This window comes from Cetorhinus maximus, chromosome 2 (genome assembly GCF_964194155.1).
Source record: "Cetorhinus maximus chromosome 2, sCetMax3.hap1.1, whole genome shotgun sequence".
Taxonomy (NCBI): domain Eukaryota; kingdom Metazoa; phylum Chordata; class Chondrichthyes; order Lamniformes; family Cetorhinidae; genus Cetorhinus; species Cetorhinus maximus.
In genome coordinates, this window is record NC_135880.1 from 220,005,230 (window position 1) to 220,027,089 (window position 21,860).

At 44.6% G+C, this 21,860-nt stretch overlaps 1 protein-coding gene across 2 annotated transcripts in view; it reads right to left on the reverse strand.

Moving 5' to 3' along the window:
• Positions 1–21,860, reverse strand: part of abcg4a (ATP-binding cassette, sub-family G (WHITE), member 4a) — a 146,470-nt gene that overhangs the window by 25,522 nt on the left and 99,088 nt on the right. For both annotated transcript variants that reach the window (XM_078532965.1, XM_078532958.1), the window contains 4 exons: positions 18,536–18,586; positions 16,237–16,382; positions 12,121–12,244; positions 546–660 (listed from right to left, as the gene is read on the reverse strand). In XM_078532965.1, the coding sequence (XP_078389091.1) occupies positions 546–660; positions 12,121–12,244; positions 16,237–16,382; positions 18,536–18,586 (436 nt within the window). The remainder of the gene's footprint in view (positions 1–545; positions 661–12,120; positions 12,245–16,236; positions 16,383–18,535; positions 18,587–21,860) is intronic.

Genomic DNA, 21,860 nt, shown 5'->3' on the forward strand with positions numbered 1-21,860 from the left:
GTGAAGTTTGGTCTACATTTCCCCTCATGTCTCTTTGTTTCCTGAAGGTGCAGAGTCTGTAGTACAGTTCCACTGGACTAACAGCAATTTATATAATTATACATAAAATAAATATATATAATTATATAACAAAAAAAAATCTGGCAACTTCATTCCAGTGATGTTATTCTTCACCCATGAGCTTGGATGGTGCATGTCAGCAAATATTCACCAGTCCTAATCATGATCTCACCCGATGTTGACACATGTGCACTTGCGAGTGGAGGAATCCGAGCTGATTTCTCCTTCGCAAGGTGCACTGAGTCCAACTGCAGCATCCAGATTCCCATCTGGGCTGAATTTCAGCCACAGAATGATACAGTACAGAAGGAGGCCACTTGGCCCCTTATACCTGTGTCAGCTCCTTGGTGGAGCTATCCAATTAATCCCACTCTCCTCCTCTTTCCCCATAGCCCTGTATCTTTTCCCTTCAGTCCACTCAACACTGACTGGATATAGACCCCATGGTTGAAGCATATTAATAGAGGAAACTCTTTTTCACTTACTAAAGTCAGCAGGGTTGTGATAGGTTGGACAATGCAATCCCAGCCCTTTAAGGTAGGGAATGAGGCTGGGAACGATTCCTTTGTAGATGCACTGTCCTTGGCTCAAGATGAACAGCTGTGAGAAGAGAAAGGAGATTCTCATTAAAACGTGCACTGTTAAAGGTTCCCCTAAATCTCTTCTGTACTCTCTCCAGAGCAGTTATGTAAAAAAAACAAACTAACCAGGTTAAAAACATTAATTACTTTTTGCCCTGTTCTATCCTTTCTGCTGAGAACTGTATGTTATTTGTTTAAATAGATGACATAATATCATGTTTATGGGATGATTAACTTGATGGATTTAGTCTCTGATGCTATAATGGAGCTGCATCAACATTAGTAGAATAGTCATGAACCCAGTGTTGTCTCAACCATAGAAAAGTTACAGCACAGAAAGAGGCCATTCATCTCACATGTCTGCACTGGCTGAAAAAAAAAATAGCCACCTGTTCTAATCCCACCTTCCAGCACCCAGTCCATAGCCTGGCAGGTTACAGCACAGGTGCCGATCCAGGTGCCTTTTAAATGAGTTGAGGGTTCCTGTCTCCATCACCAAACCAGGCAGCGAATTCCAGACACCCACCATCCTCTGGGTGAAAACGTTTTTCCTAATATCCCCTCTAATCTTTCTAGCAATCACCTGAAATCTATGCCCCCTGGTAATTGACCTCTCCGCTAGTAGAAACAAGTTTTCCCTGTCTACTCTATTTAGGCCCCTCAATCAAATCATCCCTCAATCTCCTCTGTTCTAAGGAAAACAACTCTAGCCTACTTAATCTTTCCTCATAGCTGATTGATCCATTCCTTTCTAAGTGACAGTTTATCCTGTGTCTCAGTCCAGCTTGTACAGATCTCACCTTCCCCTGATCCAGTTCCTTACTGATCTAGTGGTTTGAAAAGCCTATCTCTTATATAGACCCTCTGATGAGTCACTAGCAAGTTTAGCTTTCTGCTAGAGTAATTAACCCCAATTGAGCCAACTACTTTCAGCTGATTGAGAGATAACTGCCACTACCAGGCAGTTCCCTGTTTAACATCAGGTAGTCTAACTTACTTGAAAGTTGTTAGTTTTATGTCAGAGCTTGACTCTTAATCCATATCTGAACCTGAAAAAGACTTACCACAACTTACCACATGAACCTAATTTGCTACTCACTGGGTCTCTGTCTCACTCAAGCGTAGTCTCCTATCTTCTCGTGTGCCTCAACATACACAACTAACATCAATTCAATTCTCTGACACTGTTTGTTTCAATCAACCACTAGTCCTGTCTCCAAGCTATACCATTTTTTACTTTTCTGTTTGGCATACTTGTTTTGCCCAGTTGGTTCAACACTATCTCCTTTGCTTAAGGAAAGCTGTAGATTCAAGCCCTACTTGAGGACATGAGCTCAAAAACTAGGCTGAGATTCCATTGTAGTACCGAGAGAGTGCTGCACTGTCAGAAGCCCTTTGCAAGTGACGTTAAACTCGACTCTTGTCTACTCTTTAGATGAACTTCCAAAGATGCCACTTGGAAGACAATTGGGGAGTTCTGCTGGTGCCTTGACCAACGGTCCTCCTTCAACCACCGAAAACAGGTTACTGTTGTTACATCTTGTCAAATGCCTGCCAACCTTTCCCACATTTTCAAACTCACTCCCATTTTCCCTGCTTAAATGTCCTTTTCAGATTTTTTGTCAATGAACAATGATCAGGAAGCTAAAGAGAGAAGATGCTAAGTGAAGTACAGTAAGGCAAGTGCTATTTAACCCTGTTTTTGCAAGGGGGTTGGATTGTAAGAGTAAGGAAGTCCTGCTGTAATTATATAGGGCTTTGGTCTGACCGCGCCTGGAGTACTGTGCGTAGTTTTGTCCTCTTTACCTGAGGAAGGGTATACATGCTTTGGAGCAGGTGCAACTAAGGTTCACCAGATTAATTCCTGGGTTAAGAAGGCTGTCCTGAGGAATTCCTCACTAGAAGAATGAGGGGTGATCTTATTGAAACATATAAAATTCTTAGAGGGTTGGAGGGAGTAGATGCTGAGAGGCTGATTTCCCTGGATGTACAACCTCAGGATAAGGAGTCAGCCATTTAATAACATAAGAAATAGGAGCAGAAATAGGTCATTCGGCCCCTCGAGCCTGCTCTGCCATTCAATAAGAGCATGGCTGATCTGATTGTGGTCTCAACTCCACTTTCCTGCCTGTCCGCTCCATAACCCTTTACTCCCTTGTAGATCAAAAATCTAATTCAGCCTTGAAAATATTTAATGGGCCAACCTCCACTGCTTGAGAATTCTAAACACAAGTGACCCTCTGAGAAAAGAAATTCGCCCTCATCTCTGTCTTAAATGGGAGATCCCTTATTTTTAAACTGTGCCCCCTAGGTTGCTTCCATGACAGGAAACATCCTCTCAGCATCTGCCCTGTCACGCCCCTTCAGAATCTTATATGTTTCAATAAGATCACTTCTCATTTTTCTAAACACTAATGAGTATAGGCCCAACCTGCTCAACCTTGCCTCTTAAGGCAAATCACTCAGCCCAGGAATCAGCCAAGTAAACTACTTCCAATGCATGTATATCCCTCCTTAGGTAAGGTGACCAAAACTGTACACAGTACTCTAGGCATGGCCTCACCAATTTAGGACTGAGGTGGGGAGAAATTTCTCCACGCAGAGGTTTGTGGATTTTTGGAATTTTTACCCAGAGGGCTGTGAATGCTCAGTTGTTGAGTATATTCAAGGCCAGGATCGATAGGTTTTTGGATACTAAGGGAATCAAGGGTGGGAAGGTGGAGCTGAGGTAGAAGATTAGCCATAATCTTACTGAATAGCAGAGCAGGCTTGAGTATCCATACTCCTATTCCTACTTCTAATGTTCTCAAGTCACTGCCAAGTCAATTTTCTCCTCACCTGTGTGGTCTGTATGGCTTAGTGGTACATGGGGAATTGCCAGTTATGGGTGATGAATTGAGGTCTCAATTCTAATTTCTCAAAGTCCCTGGACCAACTAAAGATGGAGGAAACTTTTGTTCCGTCAGCCTCTGTTTTGTTTGACAAAAACAAAAATACCTGGAAAAACTCAGCAGGTCTGACAGCGTCTGTGGAGAGGGACACAGTTAACCTTTGTTTTGACTGCTTTGTTTGAACCTGGGTGCTAATGTTGAAAGACATTCTTGTGATACACTTTTGCTGAAGGACCAGTACTTAGAAAAACATACTTGCATTTCTTCAACAGAAAGTACACTCCAAGGAGAAGGAGAGGCTTGAATTTTGTAAGGGACACATTTAAGCTGACGGTGGGGAAATAAACCTTAACATGGATTAATATTTCATATCCTGCAATACCATCATATGACAGAAGGTGGCAGTCAACATTACAATCTACATTATGATTGAGCTGCTGGGGTCATTGTCCCTTCGTTCATTCTTCCTAAATGCATTTTACTTGAAGCGAATGCTGAGAAATCCTCTGGACTCAAACCAGAAGTCGGGATATCAGAATATGAATAAATTTGCTGCAAAGCGAAACTCTGGCCTGTCAACCACCACGTTCAGGCCTCGTACCCGAGAGAGCAGACGGACAGTCTGAGCTATGACCTGTTACCCAGTCTAAAATTAAACAATGGACGAGGCAATGCAAATGTGGGTAGACCCACTCACTTTGGATGAAGACTGCATTAGACTAAAACAATATAACTGATCTTAGGGGGTCTAGGCTGTAGGCTTTTTGCAAATAGAAAATTTTTTAGCGGTGAAACATTTCATTTCTCGTCCACTTTTCCTTGATGAAAATCGATACTGAGCACACTGAACCTAGGCTGAGTTCAAGCTGCTATCCTACTGCAAGACCAGGATCGCTATTGTTCCTAGCTACTTGTCAAGTGATGCGACAGCAAGTGAGAGACTCTCTACCCTGTTTCCTATCCCTTTAACCCTCTCCTAACCGCCCCCCCCGCACCCCAGAGCAGGCAAGTTATGCTGAAACCTGGTGAGGATTGGAGAGTGAAATAAAACCTGTAGTTAAATATTTATCTAACGCTCTGCTGTACCTGCCTTGGGAATGCTTGATGGCCCCTGCATGCCGAACAGAAGATTCTGGCCTATATCTAACCTGTGCTGTACTTGCTCTGTGAGTGTTTGTTGGGACGGTGTAATGGGAGCTTCACTTTGTTTTTAACTCATGCTGTATCTGCCCTGGAAGTGTTTGATGGGACAATGCTTTTTTTAAAAATTCTTTCACAGGATGTGGGTGTCGCTGGCTAGGCCAGCATTTATTGCCCGCCCCTAATTGCCCTTGAGGTGGTGATGGTGAGCTGCCTTCTTGAACCGCTGCCGTCCGTGTGGTGTAGGTACGCCCACAGTGCTGTTAGGGAGGGAATTTGACCCAGTGACAGTGAAGGACAGTGTAGAGGGAGATTTACTAACCCATGCTGTGCAGTCCTGGCAGTGTCTGATAGGACAGTAAGCCCTGCGACATTGAGACAGGGTGCGGCTGATAAGGAGTTCATGGTGTTCTCTGGCTACAGAGCACTAATGTACAGTGATAACAGAGAGGTTTTAAACTGCAACAGACCGTGTGATGTTTATACAGCCGCCTTATCACATTTCTCAGGACCAGCTCAAATTATGCAACATACAGTAAATTACTTTAAAATTTGCTGTCAAGTTGACAAATGAAGCAAGCATTTTGAGTATAGTAAAATCCCATAATAGAATAAAGAGACACAGTGAGCGGTTTTGGTGGTGTTGGCTGAGAGATAAATGGTCGGCTAGGAGAATGCTCTTCAAAAAGTGCGATGTGATTTTTAAAGCCCATTAGAACCACTAGATAATCTAAAAGATAACTGGAGGAGACTGAAAGCCTCTGTCTAAACAGTACAAATGACATGATCTCCTTGAGTTCCAGTTTCACGGGTTCCATCTCCAATTAGGATATTATTTCTCACATCTTCCTTGAATCCTTTAATGTTTGTTCTTAACTCTTTCTTGCCTGCAAGGCCAAATCCCTACAACGGTCAGATTCAAATGGTTGGCTTGCTTATTATTTCCTTTAGACATTCTCAGGACCTGGTCATCATTAGCAAGGCCAGCAATTATTGCCCATCCCTAATTAACCCTTGAGGAAGTGGTGCTTATTGCAGGGTGTTGGTTACAGTTCGGTAGGTCTGAAGAAGTCTTCGTAATCATACGCAGGTTAACTGTAAGTCTTTATTAACTCTTAGAGCTATTTACAAATATACAATTAAGGATACAAGCTAGGGGTTGTCTCCATGCTTGCTGGTACACATGGCTCTGTCCAACATTCGACTGACTCTTTGTGTGGGTCATGTGCTCTCTTACATCACTGTGTGGGCAGTACTATACTTAGCCCCTTATACTAATGAGCATTCCTATATGTGCCAGACCTTACATTACACCTCTCCGCAAGTCTTTATCCAATGTACTTTAAGTGACTATAGTTTACCTTATGCCTTACATTGTTATCATACATTTAAATTGTCTTTACTGCATTGTCACTACCCCATCTCTCCACCCTCCAAGTCCTTGAATTCAAAGGTTCAGGCAGTCTGGAGGCTTTAAAACCCTTCCATATCGCGTTTGCACTACTGTCGGAGGAGTGGTAGGCTCTGTCACTGCAGGTTCTTCCTATAGGTTTGGAGGTTGTTCTGGCATCTGGGTATGTTTTCATCCTTTTTGTCCATTCCTTCATATCAAACCGCAATTGGTCGGTTCAGCTGATGTGCTGCTCAGTGGTTGCTACCCCTCTTGCTAAACATTGTGCTCGTCTCCTTGTCATTTCTTTCACTTCTTCCGTCGTTGTGTGAGTCGTTGAGATGTCCTTTGTGGTGGAGGATGAACATTTCTGTGACTAGCATGTGGTTTAGTGCTACACCCACCCTCTGCCTTTCGCTGTAGACAGTGGACGGCTGCTACCAGGTTCCAGCATCTTTTGTGGCTGGGAGTTGTAGTGAGTGTTTAGTCATTGACATGTTGACCTCCTGCTCCGTCATTGGAGCCGGAGGTTGAAGCTCATTGGAGTGCTGGTTGCACTCTTTTACAACCTCCACTGGAGGCGTCATGGTTACCTCCGGGTCTGACCATGGATGTTCCAGCACGTGTAACAAGAATGGACAAACCTGCTCCGCAAAGAGCGAAGACAGTTCAGAGCTGAGGTCCCAGTCAGGATACTATTCCTTTGTTTAAGTAATCGGGAACTTTCAGCTCAGTATCATTAACAACAGTGGTTGTCTTGAATCTTCTACTGTTTTGAGGAGATCCAGGGTTACACAGGCATCTCTGCTCAAGAGAAAGAAAGGCTGGTAACAGATGATGTACATCAGCTCGAAAATTTGTTTGCTGCAATACCTTAGTGGTTCCAGAATCATGCCTATGACCGCAAGTCAGGTTTCTCCAGGCCCACAGAGAGGTGTGTCTGTTGTTCGAGCCCAGTGGTCTTTCAGCCATGGTCCTTTGTCCAGTGGGACTGTTACACTAGCTCCGGTCTCCAATTAAAAATTTGTTAAATGGCCATTGACTGAAATGTCCCCATTCCAAAATGAGAAACCAAGATCTTTGACCTCATCCAAGCAGCATGGCTGTGTTGTGTCTTTGCGTTCACAGTCCCTACTTCCTGGATAATTTCTGGGCCTTCTGTGTGTTTCAGGGTTTTTGCCCTGCACAGTTTGCCGTGGTGTCCAACCCTGTTGCACTGAAAGCTCTGGGCCGAAGTTGCAGGACTTTGATCTTGCCTGTGGGGGCGCTATAGTCCACGGTGTTGGCGTGGCCGCTGTGCTGGCCAGTTTGGGTATTGCTTTCCCTTGGCCTGGAGTGTCCCCGGGCAGGAATTTCCCTTCGTCGGGCGGTCCCGCGAAACGGTCTGGCTGCCGCGATTGGGCCCAGGCTGTGATTTGCCGCCGGCTGGCCAATTAACAGCCAGGCAGCACGAAACGGGCGCTGAGAACCTCAGCGCTGCCAGAGTGGGGGGGGTGGGAAAAGGGTGAGCGCTAAAGCCTGCGCAGGCACGGGGAGGTGGGGGGGGCGGTGAGGGAGCGTTCATTGAAAGCTCCCTGAAGGCACAGCGCTGCCTCAGGGAAGCTAAAGAATTTTAAAAACTTAAAACCCAAAGATTTTAAAATTCCAGAAAAAATGCCTCACGCACTTTTACACGGAGATTATCAAAATCCTGCCCAAACGTTTTTTTTTATAAATTTAATTACGGAGACCTCATCCAGCCCCTGGAAAGAGGTTTCCTCAAAAATTGGAAGGCCACCTGGCCGATACCCCCGCCCGCCAGCCGTAACATTGGACGGACAGGGAAAAAAATGCGGGTTAATGAATTTGATTCATGGCCTCCATAGGCCTCTTAATTGTTGGCTGGCGGGGCGCGGTGCCGACTCCCGCGCGTGCCTGCCGACCGAAATAGCTCGTGAGTGCTCGATGACGTCGGGACGCTCGCCCGACACCATCGCGCACTATTTCACGCTCAGGCGTATCGGGCACGCACCCGCACGCCGAGCTGAAAATCCTGGCCCAAGGCTTTGCCGGTTAACCGGCTGAACTGTGGGTTGGCCCCTACCACGGTTTAATTTTTTTCCCTTGCAACGGCTCTGTGCTGCTCACAGAGTTCTGACCGCCTCACCGTCTGGATTGCCTTGCATGAGGTCAAAGAGTGCGTCATCTGCAACTCTTTACCACTATTCTGTCTCTGATGAGTTTAGGTTCCAAATCTCTATACTCGCAACCTTCTGCCGACCTGCGCAGATCATTGATGAATCAATCAGCAGATGCTCTTGGCTGCTACAGTCGCTTCTTAAATTTAGCCCGCTCAAGTTATTTATTGCTTCTCGGTTTGAAATTAACATCAAAACATTTTAGTACGTCTTCCAATTGAGCAGACGGTTCATTGATTCCCTGTCTTGCAATAATGAGCTCTGCAATCGGACCCACTGCCTAAGCGTAAAGCTAACCTGCCCTGCTTCTGACACTTTGCCTAAACCTGAAGCGATGCAGCATCTGAGGAATCTTTTCCTCCAAAGTCGCGTATCGTTTGATTGCCCTGGGGTTGCTGTCGGATTAGTCAGAATTGATTTAGAAGTGATTTGCAACAGGTTCTGATCCATGGTCAAATTTTTTAAAAGTGTGGATTCTGCTTTAAGAGTTTTTTGAATTTCAAGGTGATGCCGCTGTTTTCACTGGGAGACGAAGGGATTTACCACACTTGTTGGTTTTGATGAGGTTCCGCTACAATGGAATTCTTTTCTCAACAATGGCTGTCTGGAACAGCTGCCTGCACAGTTCTATTGCTCAGTGTTTACAGTTGAATATTCGTTGAATCCCGACGTTCGCTTGCCTTTGGCTGGATTTTAAAAGTTGCCATTCTCCTGGGAGTATTCAATGAATCATTTATACATTTTTTCAGAGCGAACTAAGGCGCCAACTCGGGGTTCGGGTTTTAAGAGACGGCTTTTTTTCAAACAGCCCTTTTGACTCTGAAATTTTTAAAGTTTTCTCAGGGTTTGCTGTAGCCTGGAGTTTTAAAAGGTTCAGCTCACCCTTGCTCGGTCTGATAACGCTGGGCTCTGGGATTTGAAGTTGGGACTTCCAAAGGTTGATGCAAAGGAGTCTCAGCTGCAGTAAGGAGTTTTAAATCACCACGGTCAGCTTCCAAGCCTTTCTTTGGAGCTTTTTCTAAGCGATGTTTCCTCTGCGCCTGTGCTTTTGGGGCTTCTTTTCAGGCCTAACTGCTTTGCTGAATTTTTTTCTCAGTCTTCCAGCATTTTAGTTTTTCTCCGCATTTTCTGCGAGGTGTTGGGTTTTTCCATAATCTGCCACCATGTTGTACAGTGTTGGTTATAGTTCGGTAGGTTTCATGGTCATACACAGGTTAACTGTAAGTCTTTATTGACTCTTAGAATTATTTACAAATATACAGTAAAGGTAGGAGTTGTCTCCATGCTTGCTGGTACACACAGCTCTGTCCGACACTAGACTGACCCTGGGTGTAGGTCATGTGCTCTCTTCCATCGGTGTGTGGGTGTGTTGTACTCAGTCCCGCATTAACCCTGTATGTGCCAGACCCTTATACTATAATGGTGAACCTTCTTCTGAAAGGTACTCTGCTCCAAGTACTAGGTCTCTTCAGAGGGCAGTTTGGAATCAACCTCATTGGCAAGGGACTGGAGTCACATATAGACCAGACCAGGTAGGAATAGCAGATTGCCTTCCTTAGTGAACTGGTTGGGTTTTTATGACAATCCAACAGCTTCATGGCACTTTTATTGATTCCAGCCTCTAATTTACAGATTTTCAAAACTTGAATTTGAATTGCCTTCGTGGGTTTTGAATGAACATTACTGGATTATTAGTCCAGACATCTGAATTAGTACCTCGTAACATAACTACGACACCATCACACCCTTCACTGTATCAGTGAAAGAATCAAATTTATTCTTAATATTGTTCAATGATGAGCTCTGCTAGCATATACACAACCCAGTGTAACACAGAACTTTGGCAGAAGGTCCAAACACTGGTCTCTGTGGAGCTAGCTAATCACAACCAGAACCACAATCTAGGTTAGAGTGGGGCCGGAGGTAGTGCAGGGTGAATCTGTCAAAGTTCCTGTCATTCAGTCACTCCCTGCTGGAAAATGCACATGTGCTGGCAACAAATGAGGGCAGGCTGTGATGCCTTTTCTTGCCGAATTACCAGTCAACATCTACCGTCAAGGTTGACACGTGAAGAATGGGCGATGGATACAGTACCACAACGTGAGTCAGCCCCTTTGGGAGGGGAGTGAACTGAGAAAATAAATTGTAGATGAAACTAGCGTCATTTAGTACAGGATGCAGTGTACAACCAACTTAACAAAACAGAAGTTAACAATGCATACACTGAATATAGTTAAGAAGGAAATAGATTTCTAGACTCTAAAGGCATCAAGGGGTATGGGGAGAGAGCGAGAGTGTGGCGTTGAGATAAAAGGTCAGCCATGACCATACTGAATGGCGGAGCAGGCTCGAAGGGCGAGTGATCTACCCCTGCTCCTAGTTTCTATGTTTCTATGATTTATACATCTGAACTTTCTAGTAAAGTGATGGCGTCATCAACAGTGTTATCAAGCTGCAATTGTTTAGTAATAACCTGCTCCCTGACGCCCAGTTTGGATTCCGACAGGGTCACTCAGCTTCTGACCTCATTACAGCCTTGGTTCAAACATGGTCAAAAGGGCTGAACTCCTGAGGTGAGGTGAGAGTGACTGCCCTTGATATCAAGGCTGCATTTGACCGAGTGTGGCATCAAGGAGCCCTAGCAAAACCGGAGTCAATGGGAATCAGGGAGAAAAATCTTCGCTGGTTGGAGTCATATCTAGCACAAAGGAAGATGGTTGTGGTTGTTGGAGGTCAGCCATCTCAGCTCCAGGACATCACTGCAGGAGTTCCTCAGGGTAGCGTCCTCGGCCCAACCATCTTCAGCTGCTTCATCACTGACTTTCCTTTCATCATAAGGTCAGAAGTGGGGATGTTCGCTGATGATTGCACAATGTTCAGCACCATTCGCAACTCCTCAGATACAGAAGCAGTCAATGTCCAAATGCAGCAAGACCTGGACAATATCCAGGCTTAGGCTGACAATTGGCAGGTAACATTCATGCCACACAAGTGCCAGACAATGACCATCTGCAACAAGAGAGAATCTAACCATTGCCCCTTGATATTCAATGGCATTAGCATCGCTGAATCCCCCACTATCAAAGTCCTGGGGGTTACCATTGATCAGAAACTGAACTGCACTAGCCATATAAATACTGTGGCTACAAGATCAGGTCAGAAGCTAGGAATCCTGCGATGAGTAACTCAGCTCCTGACCCCCCAAATCCTGTCCACCATCTACAAGGCACAAGTCAGGAGTGTGATGGAATACTCTCCACTTGCCTGGATGAGTTCAGCTCTAACAACATTCAAGAAGCTTGACACCATCCAGGACAAAGCAGCCCGTTTGATTGGCACCCCTTTCACAAACGTTCACTCCTTCCACCACTGACAAACAGTGGCAGCAGTGTGTATCATCTACAAGATGCACTGCAGAAGCCTGCCAAGGCTCCTTCAACAGCACCTTCCAAAACTGTGACCTCTACCACCTAGAAAAATAAGGGCAGCAGATACATGGGAACACCACCACCTGGAAGTCCCCCTCCAAGCCACACAGCATCCTGACTTGGAAATATATCGCCATTCCTTCACTGTCGCAGGGTCAAAATCCTGGAACTCCCTCCCTAATGACACTGTGGGTGTGCCTACCCTAGATGGACTGCAGCGGTTCAAGAAGGCAGCTCACCACCAGCTTCTCAGGGGATCTTGCCAGCTCCGCACACATCACATTAACAAACAGAAGCAAAACACAATATTTCCTGATGTGCAGTGGGCTTGAAGGGCCATACAGTCTACTCCAGCTCCTATTTCTTGTCATATCAGACATCACAACCCACATACCCACACAGGTTAGAATCTGGTTTCTGCTGCGATGATAAAGGGTCAGGAAAACATTGTACCTTGTCAAACATCTCGAAGAGTTTTGCGCTGGGCTGGTGGATGGTGCAGATGATGGTTCTCCCGCCCTGAGCAAGTGACTTCATCAGCGATACGACCTGGAAACAGGAGGCGCTATCTAAGCCACTGTGATGGAGGGAGAGAGAGAAACAAAGAGACTACATTTGTCTGGCACTCATGATAAAAACCGACTGGCATTTCTACCCCAGTTCCTCTCCCACCCATAGCCCTGAGGAGTAGCATTGTGTCACTGATTGTCCATTCACAGCCAACCTGACAAAGCTGAAACTCTGTACTATTCCCTCTGCCTCTCTCGCTCTCCAGTGAGATCTCCCTTCCTTTATGTTCAGTCGGGTTTGGGCTGCCAACTGCCTCCTGCAGGTTATCCTGGAATTAAAAGCTATTGCCATGAGCTAATGCTCAGCAGTAAAATCACTGGGGCATTAAAAAGTATTGTCTTTTGCTGAAAAGAAGAGACATGTCTAAGCTTTTCTTCTTGCACTCATCAGGACACTTGCAAGAACACCAATATTAAGGGAAAACAACAATTTATAGTGTATGTGAAGAGAGTGCTGATTGGTTGGCAAGTGGCGTTGCCATGGAGAATGTACCACTGAATTGTGACTGACAGTTAACTGCCAAGCATTGTTTGAAATTTAAACCAGACAGCTTGACACCGATTGGTTAAGGCATTGCCCTGAGGAATGAGTCAGTGAATGGCTGTCACTTATTTTGTTTAGCTGAAACAGGTGAAATGTGTGTACGTTTTTTTCTGTCTACAAAGAACAGGGTCCTGTGTATTAATATATGTAGCTTCCAGTACACACAAATATGCCACACTGAGAGCCCAACTGACAATCTTAAATTGGTGTCTGCGTAATTCTTACCACACTGAGGATTATTTAGCAAATGTTGTCCAATCGCAGAATCACAACTAATGCTGGACATTGTGTTTTGAGTTTTGCAAGCTCGGGCTGGTTGGGTAGGGTCTATACCCTGCCCATTGCAAACAGTGGCTGGGGCATGCTGTCTAATACAATCCACTCGTCTTTGGGACGTACGGCCTAGCATCAGTGTTCCTTTTCCATTTTCTTTTGTTATGTTTATTAGTTAGCGACATGTTGGAGATGGGAAAAAAGATTGTTTGGCTGGGAGAGTAAGTTGGAACTGGGAGGCCCTATGATAAGCCTCCAGGAATACATCCAAGCAGAATTGGCAGCCCTAGTTACAGCTCAATCATGTCTAGAAAGGCATCACCATGTTTCACAGCCTTTAAAACAAATGACTGAGAATTCAATACAAGCAGAGTTTCCATCTGTCTGATACAAAGGAGCTGGTAGGACGTGGTAGCAGAGCGGTATTGTCATTAGACTAGTCTTCTAGCGACCCAGGATAATGCTCTGAGAACCTGGGTGTGAATCCCACCACGGCAGATGGTGGAATCTGAATTCAATAAATATCTGGAATTAAAAATGATGACCATGAAATCATTGTCAAATGTTGTTTTAAAAAAGCCGTCTGGTTCACTAATGCCCTTTAGTAAAGGAAATCTACTATCCTCACCATGTGATTCCAGACCCACAGCAATGTGGTTGACTCTTAAAATAAGGGCAATTAGGGATGGGCAATAAATGCTGGCCTAGCCAGTGATGCTCCCATCCCATGAATGAATTTTAAAAAAAACTCACTGCCCCCCCAAATACAATTTCCCCATGACCATAATTGTGAAGAACAAAGGATCAGAGAAGTCCAAGTGTGGATAGGGTATTGACATGTGAGAAAGCAAAAAGAATCTATTTCCCCAAGCTCTGGTAACTTGAGTTCATCCAAAACCCTGCTGGTTTCAAACTCACACCAAATCCCATTCACCCACCGCCCCTCCCCAGCCCTGTGCTCATTGGCTGGTGCTCCAATGATGCATCGATGTTAAAATTTCCATTCTTGGGTACAAAATTCCTCCGTGTTCTTGCCCCCTCTCTGTCTCTGTAACCTCCTCCAGCCCCTTCGAGATCGCTGTGATCTTCTAACCCTGGCCGATAGTGGGGATAGGCAAATGGTGGCCATGCCTTTCACTGCCTGGGTCCTAAGCTCTGGAATTCCCTCCCTAAACCTCACTGACCCTTTATTTCTCTCTCCTCCTTTATGGTGCTCCTTTCAAACCGACCTCCTTAACCAAACTTTTGGTCACCTGTTCTGATGTCTCCTTATACAGATCAGCGTCAAATTTTATTTGGTCATCGCTGCAGCCTTTGTTGAATTGAACTATTGAGCTTGTTATTTAATTCTCTTCCTCCAACCCAGTAGATAAATGTCATGCCTTCAATGGGAAACTGTCCAATCTGCTCATGCAGTTGAGTTCCCAGGATCTAGCCCATGGGTACCTGTTTGCCGCCACCTGCCGACTGCATTTGGGCTCCAGCTGGTTGGCCCTAGAAGTGGATCTAGCTGGGAGTCGGAGAAAATCCATTGTCCAGTCATGAAGATTGGTCGGACCTCCACATCCTCAGACCCATTACTCCCATTCCTCCCCGGTTGTGCCACTGGCTTCAGTCCTCACATGCATCATGCCTGTGTTACACTCCCCCAGCAACTCCCACACCCACCCTACAAAATTTAAAATTGAAGCTGCCTGTGAGCCAGTGGGACAGGAGCTCACTTTATGCCTGAAGCCTTAGAGCTGTCTTTTACCACTGTGCAGTGCTGTATGTATCTGAGAATGGCCTTCAAGCAAAAGACTACGGCCTCTGATGGAAAGCTGGTGAATATAACAGGCCTAATGGAACATCTTTAACGACTGGAGAGCCTTCCCACTTCCTTTACTCATCCTGCGGCCTGCAAATCCTCCATTGCTAAAACAGCAGTGAGTTGTTTCATCGGTGGGGGCTCCTGTTTAATACGGGGACTTGTTTGAGTCAGTGGCACAGGGCTAAAGGAATGAAACTTCAACCTTTGTAGTCCGATGGAGAGGCGACGCTTGGATCAGCTCCAAGTAGCTCGAACGACACTGTGGGCTCTGCCATCACAAAGTGGACTTTTCAATCACCAGTGGCCTTATTCTTCAGAATTCGCTCCCTTTGCTTCCCACATTCTTTCCTCAAAAGCCTATCTTTGTCTGACCTTGGTTTTCTTTCTCCTGCTCTTATTAACTTTTGTCCTTCCTGTTCAGCATTTCCCCTTTGTTGAGCACTGTGCGAGCAGTGCTGCACAATGATAGCTCTTGCTGTTGTCCAAGCCACTTTCGTTGAAAATAGCCAGAGAGGAAAAAAAATGAAAAGAGACAGATGGTCAAACAGAGATTAACTCCGATGACTCATTCACAATTTTGTTCTGGGATCGTGAGTTCCACCTTGTCTGCACTGCAAGAACAGGTTTTTGGGGCACTGTGTGGGAAACACCTTCAGTGCAACTGTGACTTTAATACGTTCATTTCATCCTTATTTTATATTCCCTCCATGGCCTCATCCCTTCCTTATCGCTGAATCTCCTCCACCACTACAACCTCTGACATCTCTGCACTCGTACAATTCTGGCCTCTCGCACATCCCCGATGGATGGTGGCCGTGCCGTGGCCTTAAGCTCTTGAATTTCTCCCTAAACCTCTTTACCTCGCTCCTCCTTTAAGACCCTCCTTAAAACCGACTTCTTTGACCAAGCTTTTGGTCATCTGCCCTAACAACTTCTTCAGAGGCTCGATGTCAGATTTTGCTAATAGTGTTGGATCATGCCTCTTTGAAGCGTTTCAGGGAGGTTTACAATGCTAAAGGCACTATAGAAATGCATGTTGTTGTTAATCATCTGTCGGTGGAATAGCTGTGAAGAGCCAACACTGCTGGTCTGTGACACTTTGCTCAGCCACAATCAGGACAAACAGTTGATCATTCCCCGCACCTTTGGGATTACCATCGTTACACTGCAACTCCAATGGCACAGGGAATACTTCTGGACATGGCACTGTGTGCCATCTGAGGCATTGTTGGCGCCTCCTCTATATTACAGCCTCTAGTGGGAATATAGCACAAATCATAGATCAAACCAATGAAATCCCAAATGGCAGACTCAGCTAGACCATTTCTCCAATAGACGAGGCAACCTTCTGGGACACTTCCTCTTCCTCTTACCTGGTTGGCTCATCAAAGAACATAACAGGTGGATTGTTGACAAGCTCCAGGGCAATGGCTAGACGCTTGCGTTGTCCACCAGACAGAGAGAGAGTCCGGGTGTTGGAACAGTCGAGAAGGCCCAGTGCAGTCAGAATTTCATTTACCTTAAAACAGGATGCAAAGTGTTAAAACCAGGCAGCAAATAACTAATGGTTACAGAATCATATAAAATGAGGCCGTTCAGCCCAATGTACCCTGTGCCAGCTCTTTGGAAGAGCTATCCAATTAGTCTCGCTCATTTTAAGGGTTACATTCATTCTCCTGAGCCCTCTTGATTAGTGTGTGTGCTAATTGTGGCTTTTATTGTGCATTCCTTTGATGTTATTGCTCTAGAAACAGACAGATCGCGAGTGAGCAGGAGACCGATACCAGAATATTTTTGGTCTCGTTGTGCTTATGCAGAATATTTACAGTTTGCTGAGGTCATGAAAACATTCATTTTATTAAGGAACATCCTGCATTGTCATGAGGTCTACAAGAAAGAGCAAGACCACGAGACATTGCATCACTTCCAATAATGATGCATACTGCGTGTAATTAGCATAACGCACAGTCAGAATTAACCTCTTATGCTGCAGATACAACACCCATTGTCCTTCTTGTGTGATGGGTGGTTCTTTAAGGACTTTGCAGCTGTCGACAGAATTCCTCAATATAAACAAACCAACCACTGTCGCGTGACCTACAATCCAAGCCTTCCATGTGAACAGGTGTTGTCTCCATAAGTCTCCCAATCTGGACTCGTGCACATCCCTCATTTCCATGACCTACTGTTGACAGGCATGCCTTCCGCTGCCTTGGCTTAAAGCTCCGGGATGTCCTTCCTAAACCCCACCACCTCTTCCTTTTCTGCTAAAACATCCCATAAAACTACCACTTTGACCAAGCTTTTGGTCACCTGTCCTTAAGTCTCCTCCTTTAGTTTGATGTCAATCCTTTTGCTTGACAACACTCCTATGAACCACCTTGTGACATTTTACGATGCTAAAAGCACCAAACAAATGCAAGCTGTTGTTGAGAGTGAGCCCATCTGCCCCGGCTCTATCCAATTCCCCCTCAAAGAAGATGAAACGTTTTTGTATATATTGTTCTGTACTTTCAGAGCGCAGAAAACCAGTTCTTCAGTTCATAATGGCTCCCTCTAACATCCTTACAGGTCAATGTAAGCAAGGGACAATACAAGCCACAGGGGAGGATGAAAAGAAATTGGTTTAAGATTCCTCTCATAAGGCCCTGATACAACTTAAAGGCTGTTAATATGTTGCACAGCCATGATGAGGTAGATGCCATGAATTAGAAGCTCCACCACAAAGCTTTGTCCAGTGGGAATGTGTTATCAGCAGGAATTGCACCATATATAATAGTCCCTCCATGCACAGTGCACTGAGCTTAGAACCATGGAATGATACAGCACAGAAGGTGGCCATTCATCCCATCATGCCTGTTCCAGCTCTTTTGGAAGAGCTATCTAACCAGTCACATTCCCCTGCTCTCTCCCTGTATGTGTCTCCCCTTCAAGCATTTGTCCAATTACTTTTTGAAAGTTATTATTAAATCTGCTTCCATTACCTTTTGAGGCTGTGACTTCCAGATAACAACGTACTTGCTACATTAATAAATTCTCATCTCTTCCTCTCTTCCTTTGGCATTTACCTTAAAGCTGGGCCCTCTGGGTACCGACGCTCCCTCCAGTGGAAACAGTTTCCCCTTATTTACTCTATGCAAACCATTCATGATTTTAATCACTTCTATCAAATCTCCTCTTAACCCTCTCCGCTCCAAGGGGAACAATCCGAGTCTCTTGACATAACTGAATTCCCTCATCCCTGGTACTATTCTGGTAAATCTCCTCTGCACTATCTCTAAGGTCTTGACATTCTTCCTAAAGTCTGGTGCCCAGAATTGAACGCAATACTCCAGTGAATTCTCGATATGTGCACACATTATGCCAAGCTTTCTCACAGGAATGCTAATTAATAAAATGTATTGTTATCTAACAGATTACCTCCTGTTTCAGAGACCCAGAATAGGACTGGAAATTATTGTAGCATAATTGGACACAAACAACCCAGGCTGGAAGCTTCACTGACATTTAGCAAGTTTATTTTGATGCAAATACATTTACACTTCTCTCGAATCCAATTTTTAAATCCATTATTTGGAGCCACGTGCAAATTGCTCCATCACTGATGTGATTGAACTAAACTGTGGCCCAGTTTATTTCAAATTGAATTACCGAAAGAGGTTCATGACTCACCAGCTCCTTCTTAACTTCTAATTTCTCCTTCAGCTTAAGTTGGGCCGAAACCTGTTAAAAATTAAGAAAAACAATGTTTTAAATAGCTCAACATTCAAGATCTTACTTCTGAAACTATGTCTGGTCTCAATAACTAATGCCCCAACTGACAAACTGTAATCCTCAGAAATCAAAGCTTTCAACTCTACAGATTCCCATGATTTCATTAGCAGGTCATTAGTTAAGGAGAAAACAACAATCAGGAAAATATCCATTTGCTTTCAAGAGTAACTTCACTCCCACATAAGTTATCTGACAATTGTTTGAGCCAAATCCTGTCCTCACTAATTAAAATCCTCTAAATACAACTGCTTGTCTTGCTGCAGTCTTCTGCAGGATAAGTGCAAAGGGAAGATAATTTTTTCCTAATATTACTGTGGGGTACTGAAGCAAGTTTGTGTGTGTGTATGTTTGTGTGTGTGTGTGACTAATTTAATTAAACTAAAGGTGGTCAGACTGCAAGGTTTGAATCATCAAAGGGGCTAAGAGGTTGTTTGATTTTCAAAGGGACATGTTAAGATGTTTTACAACTGGCAAGATAAATAAGGCAACGTTATTAACTTTATTTTTCCCAAAAGTGCTGGCCATAAGGACAACATGAAAGATTTTTTATATTCTGGGAAAAGGAATTTCCAAAGCAAGAGTGAAACAATGGGATTTACAGACCAAAGGGAGAAAATATATTTAAAGAAAGATGGAAAACTGTATGGGGAGTGGCTATGGGAGATCTTGAGAGGTGGACTGTGTGAAATAGACCTGTGAAAAAGCAGCCACTAGCCACCCCAGATAAGTGCTGGTGAAAAGTCATACGGACTTGAAACGTTAACTGTATTCCTCTCCACAGATGTTGTCAGACCTGCTGAGTTTTTCCAGCTATTTTTGTTTTTCTTCCAAAGAAGTGCTGGTTTGGTTCAGAGTGCAAGGTTTTGTTAAAAGCCTTGGAGTTCCATTGTCGAGTGAGAGGAGGAGAGAAGCTGTGAAATACCTCCCTTATAGCAAGGGTGGGTGCTTAGTGGTAATATTGCAGGATGTTTTCTAGATTAAGAAGCTTTTTTGACTGTTGCCTGAAAAGGGTATGTAGTTAGGAGTCTAATTAAGTACAAATAGAACCATAGAAAAGTTACAGCACAGAAGGAGGCCATTCGGCCCATCTTGTCTATGCCAGACCGAGGACACCCAGGTGCCCTTTCTAATCCCACCTTCCTGCACCCGGCCCATAGCCCTGCAGTTTACAGCACTTAAGGTGCAGATTCAGGTTCTTTTTAAAAGAGTTTAGAGTTTCTGCCTCTACCACCAACTTGGGCAGCGAATTCCAGACACCCACTACCCACTGTGTAAAAAAGTCCTTCCTCATGTCCCCCCTACACCTTCTGCCACTTATCTTGAATCTATGTCCCCTGGTTCTAGAATTCTCCACCAAGGGAAACAATTTTATCCTGTCCACTCTATCTATTCCCCTCATAATTTTGTACACCTCAATCAAGTCACCTCTCAGCCTTCTTTGTTCTAAGGAAAATAACCCCAACCTATCCAATCATTTGGAAACTGTTATAAGACTAAGTTTAATTGTGTAACTGTAATCTTTTGTGTGTAACTTTATCTTTTCTCTTGTTAATAAATGTTATAATTTAATCTTTAAAATCTCCAAAGTGGGTAGTGGTCCCTATTCTGACTTCAGTGTACAGACCTTCTTGTAATAAATATAAATTGAAAAATCGTTGAGAGCTTGACCAAGTTTCTCTTTGGGATTTGGTCAGGCTGGCAATTACCATCTGCCATATCATAACCTAAGACACTTAAGACACCAGGGCTGCCATGTAACTGAGGAGATTTTCACAGGAAGTATCTGCCAATGGTAACACTGGGCTGCCAGGCCATTGATGGGTTAGACCCTCAGGCGTTTGGAAGACGTACTAGGTACTGAATGGGCCCCTTAAGCTCCCCAGACATGAGTAAGGGAGAAACAGAAAATTGACAGAAACAAGGAGGAAATAAAAAAGTACAAGCATAAATGTAAGATACCTGCTTTTTTTAAATTCTTTCATGAGATGTGTGCATTGCTGGAAAATCCAGCATTTGTTGCTCATCCCTAATTGCCCTTGGAATGAGTGGCTTGCTAGGCCATTTCAGAGGGCAGTTAAGAGTTAATCGCATTGCTGTGGGTTTGGACTCATATGTAGGCAAAACCAGGTAAAGATGGCAGATTTCCTTCCCCAAAGGGCATTAGTGAACCAGATGGGTTTTTACAACAATCAATAATAACTGAGGCTAGCCTTATATTCCAGATTTATGAATTGAATTTAAATTCCACCAGGTGCCATGCCAGAATTTGAACCCATATCACCAGAGCATCAACCTGGGCCTCTGGATTACTCATCCAGTGACATTACCACTACATTACCACCATCTCCTCTAAATTAAACCAAGCCTAATAGTTTGGTACCCCATCCACCACCTTCAACATTCACCCCATTCACCACCAATGCACAGTGGCAGCAGTGTATCCCATCTACAAAAGGTACTGCAGTAACTCACCAAGGCTTCTTCGACAGCACCTTCCAAATCCGCAACCTCTACCACCTATAAGGACAAGGGCAGCACGTGCATGGGAACACCACCACCATCTTCAGGTTCCCCTCCAAGCCACGCAGCATCCTGACTTGGAACTATATCACTGTTCCTGCACTGTCGCTGGGTCAAATTCCTGGAACTCCCTTCCTAACAGCACTGTGGGTGTACCTATACCACATGGGCTGCAGCGGTTCAGGAAAGCAGCTCACCACCACCTTCTTGAGGACAATTAGGGATGAGCAATAAATGCTGATCTGGCCAGCGATGCCTACAACCCATGGACGAATTTAAAAATGGAATAATCAGCAATATACTAATTCATATATGAATTATTAATTCAATAAGGAGATAAGAAGAAATGTCCACACTCAGCAAAGTGGTTAGAATGTGGAACTCATTTGCTGATATGCTTTAAAAAGAAAACAAAACAACAGCCTGAATTTTCCCACATCGGGCAGGCTCATTGGGAGCAGTCGCAGGGCAGACCACCGCCTGCGATGGCTTCGTGCCACCATTTTACACGGGTGGGCCAATTAAGGCCCACCCAACGTAAAACGTGCGCGGTAGCTCTCAGCGCTACCTGTCCGGGCGGGGGGGGGGGAGGAGGGAGAGTCAGGTCCAGCGCTCTTTCATGCATCTGCCTCAGGGGAGATGGAAGAGTTTTAGAGAAAAAAAATGCAATAAAAATTTAATGAAACATGTCCCCTCATGTGAC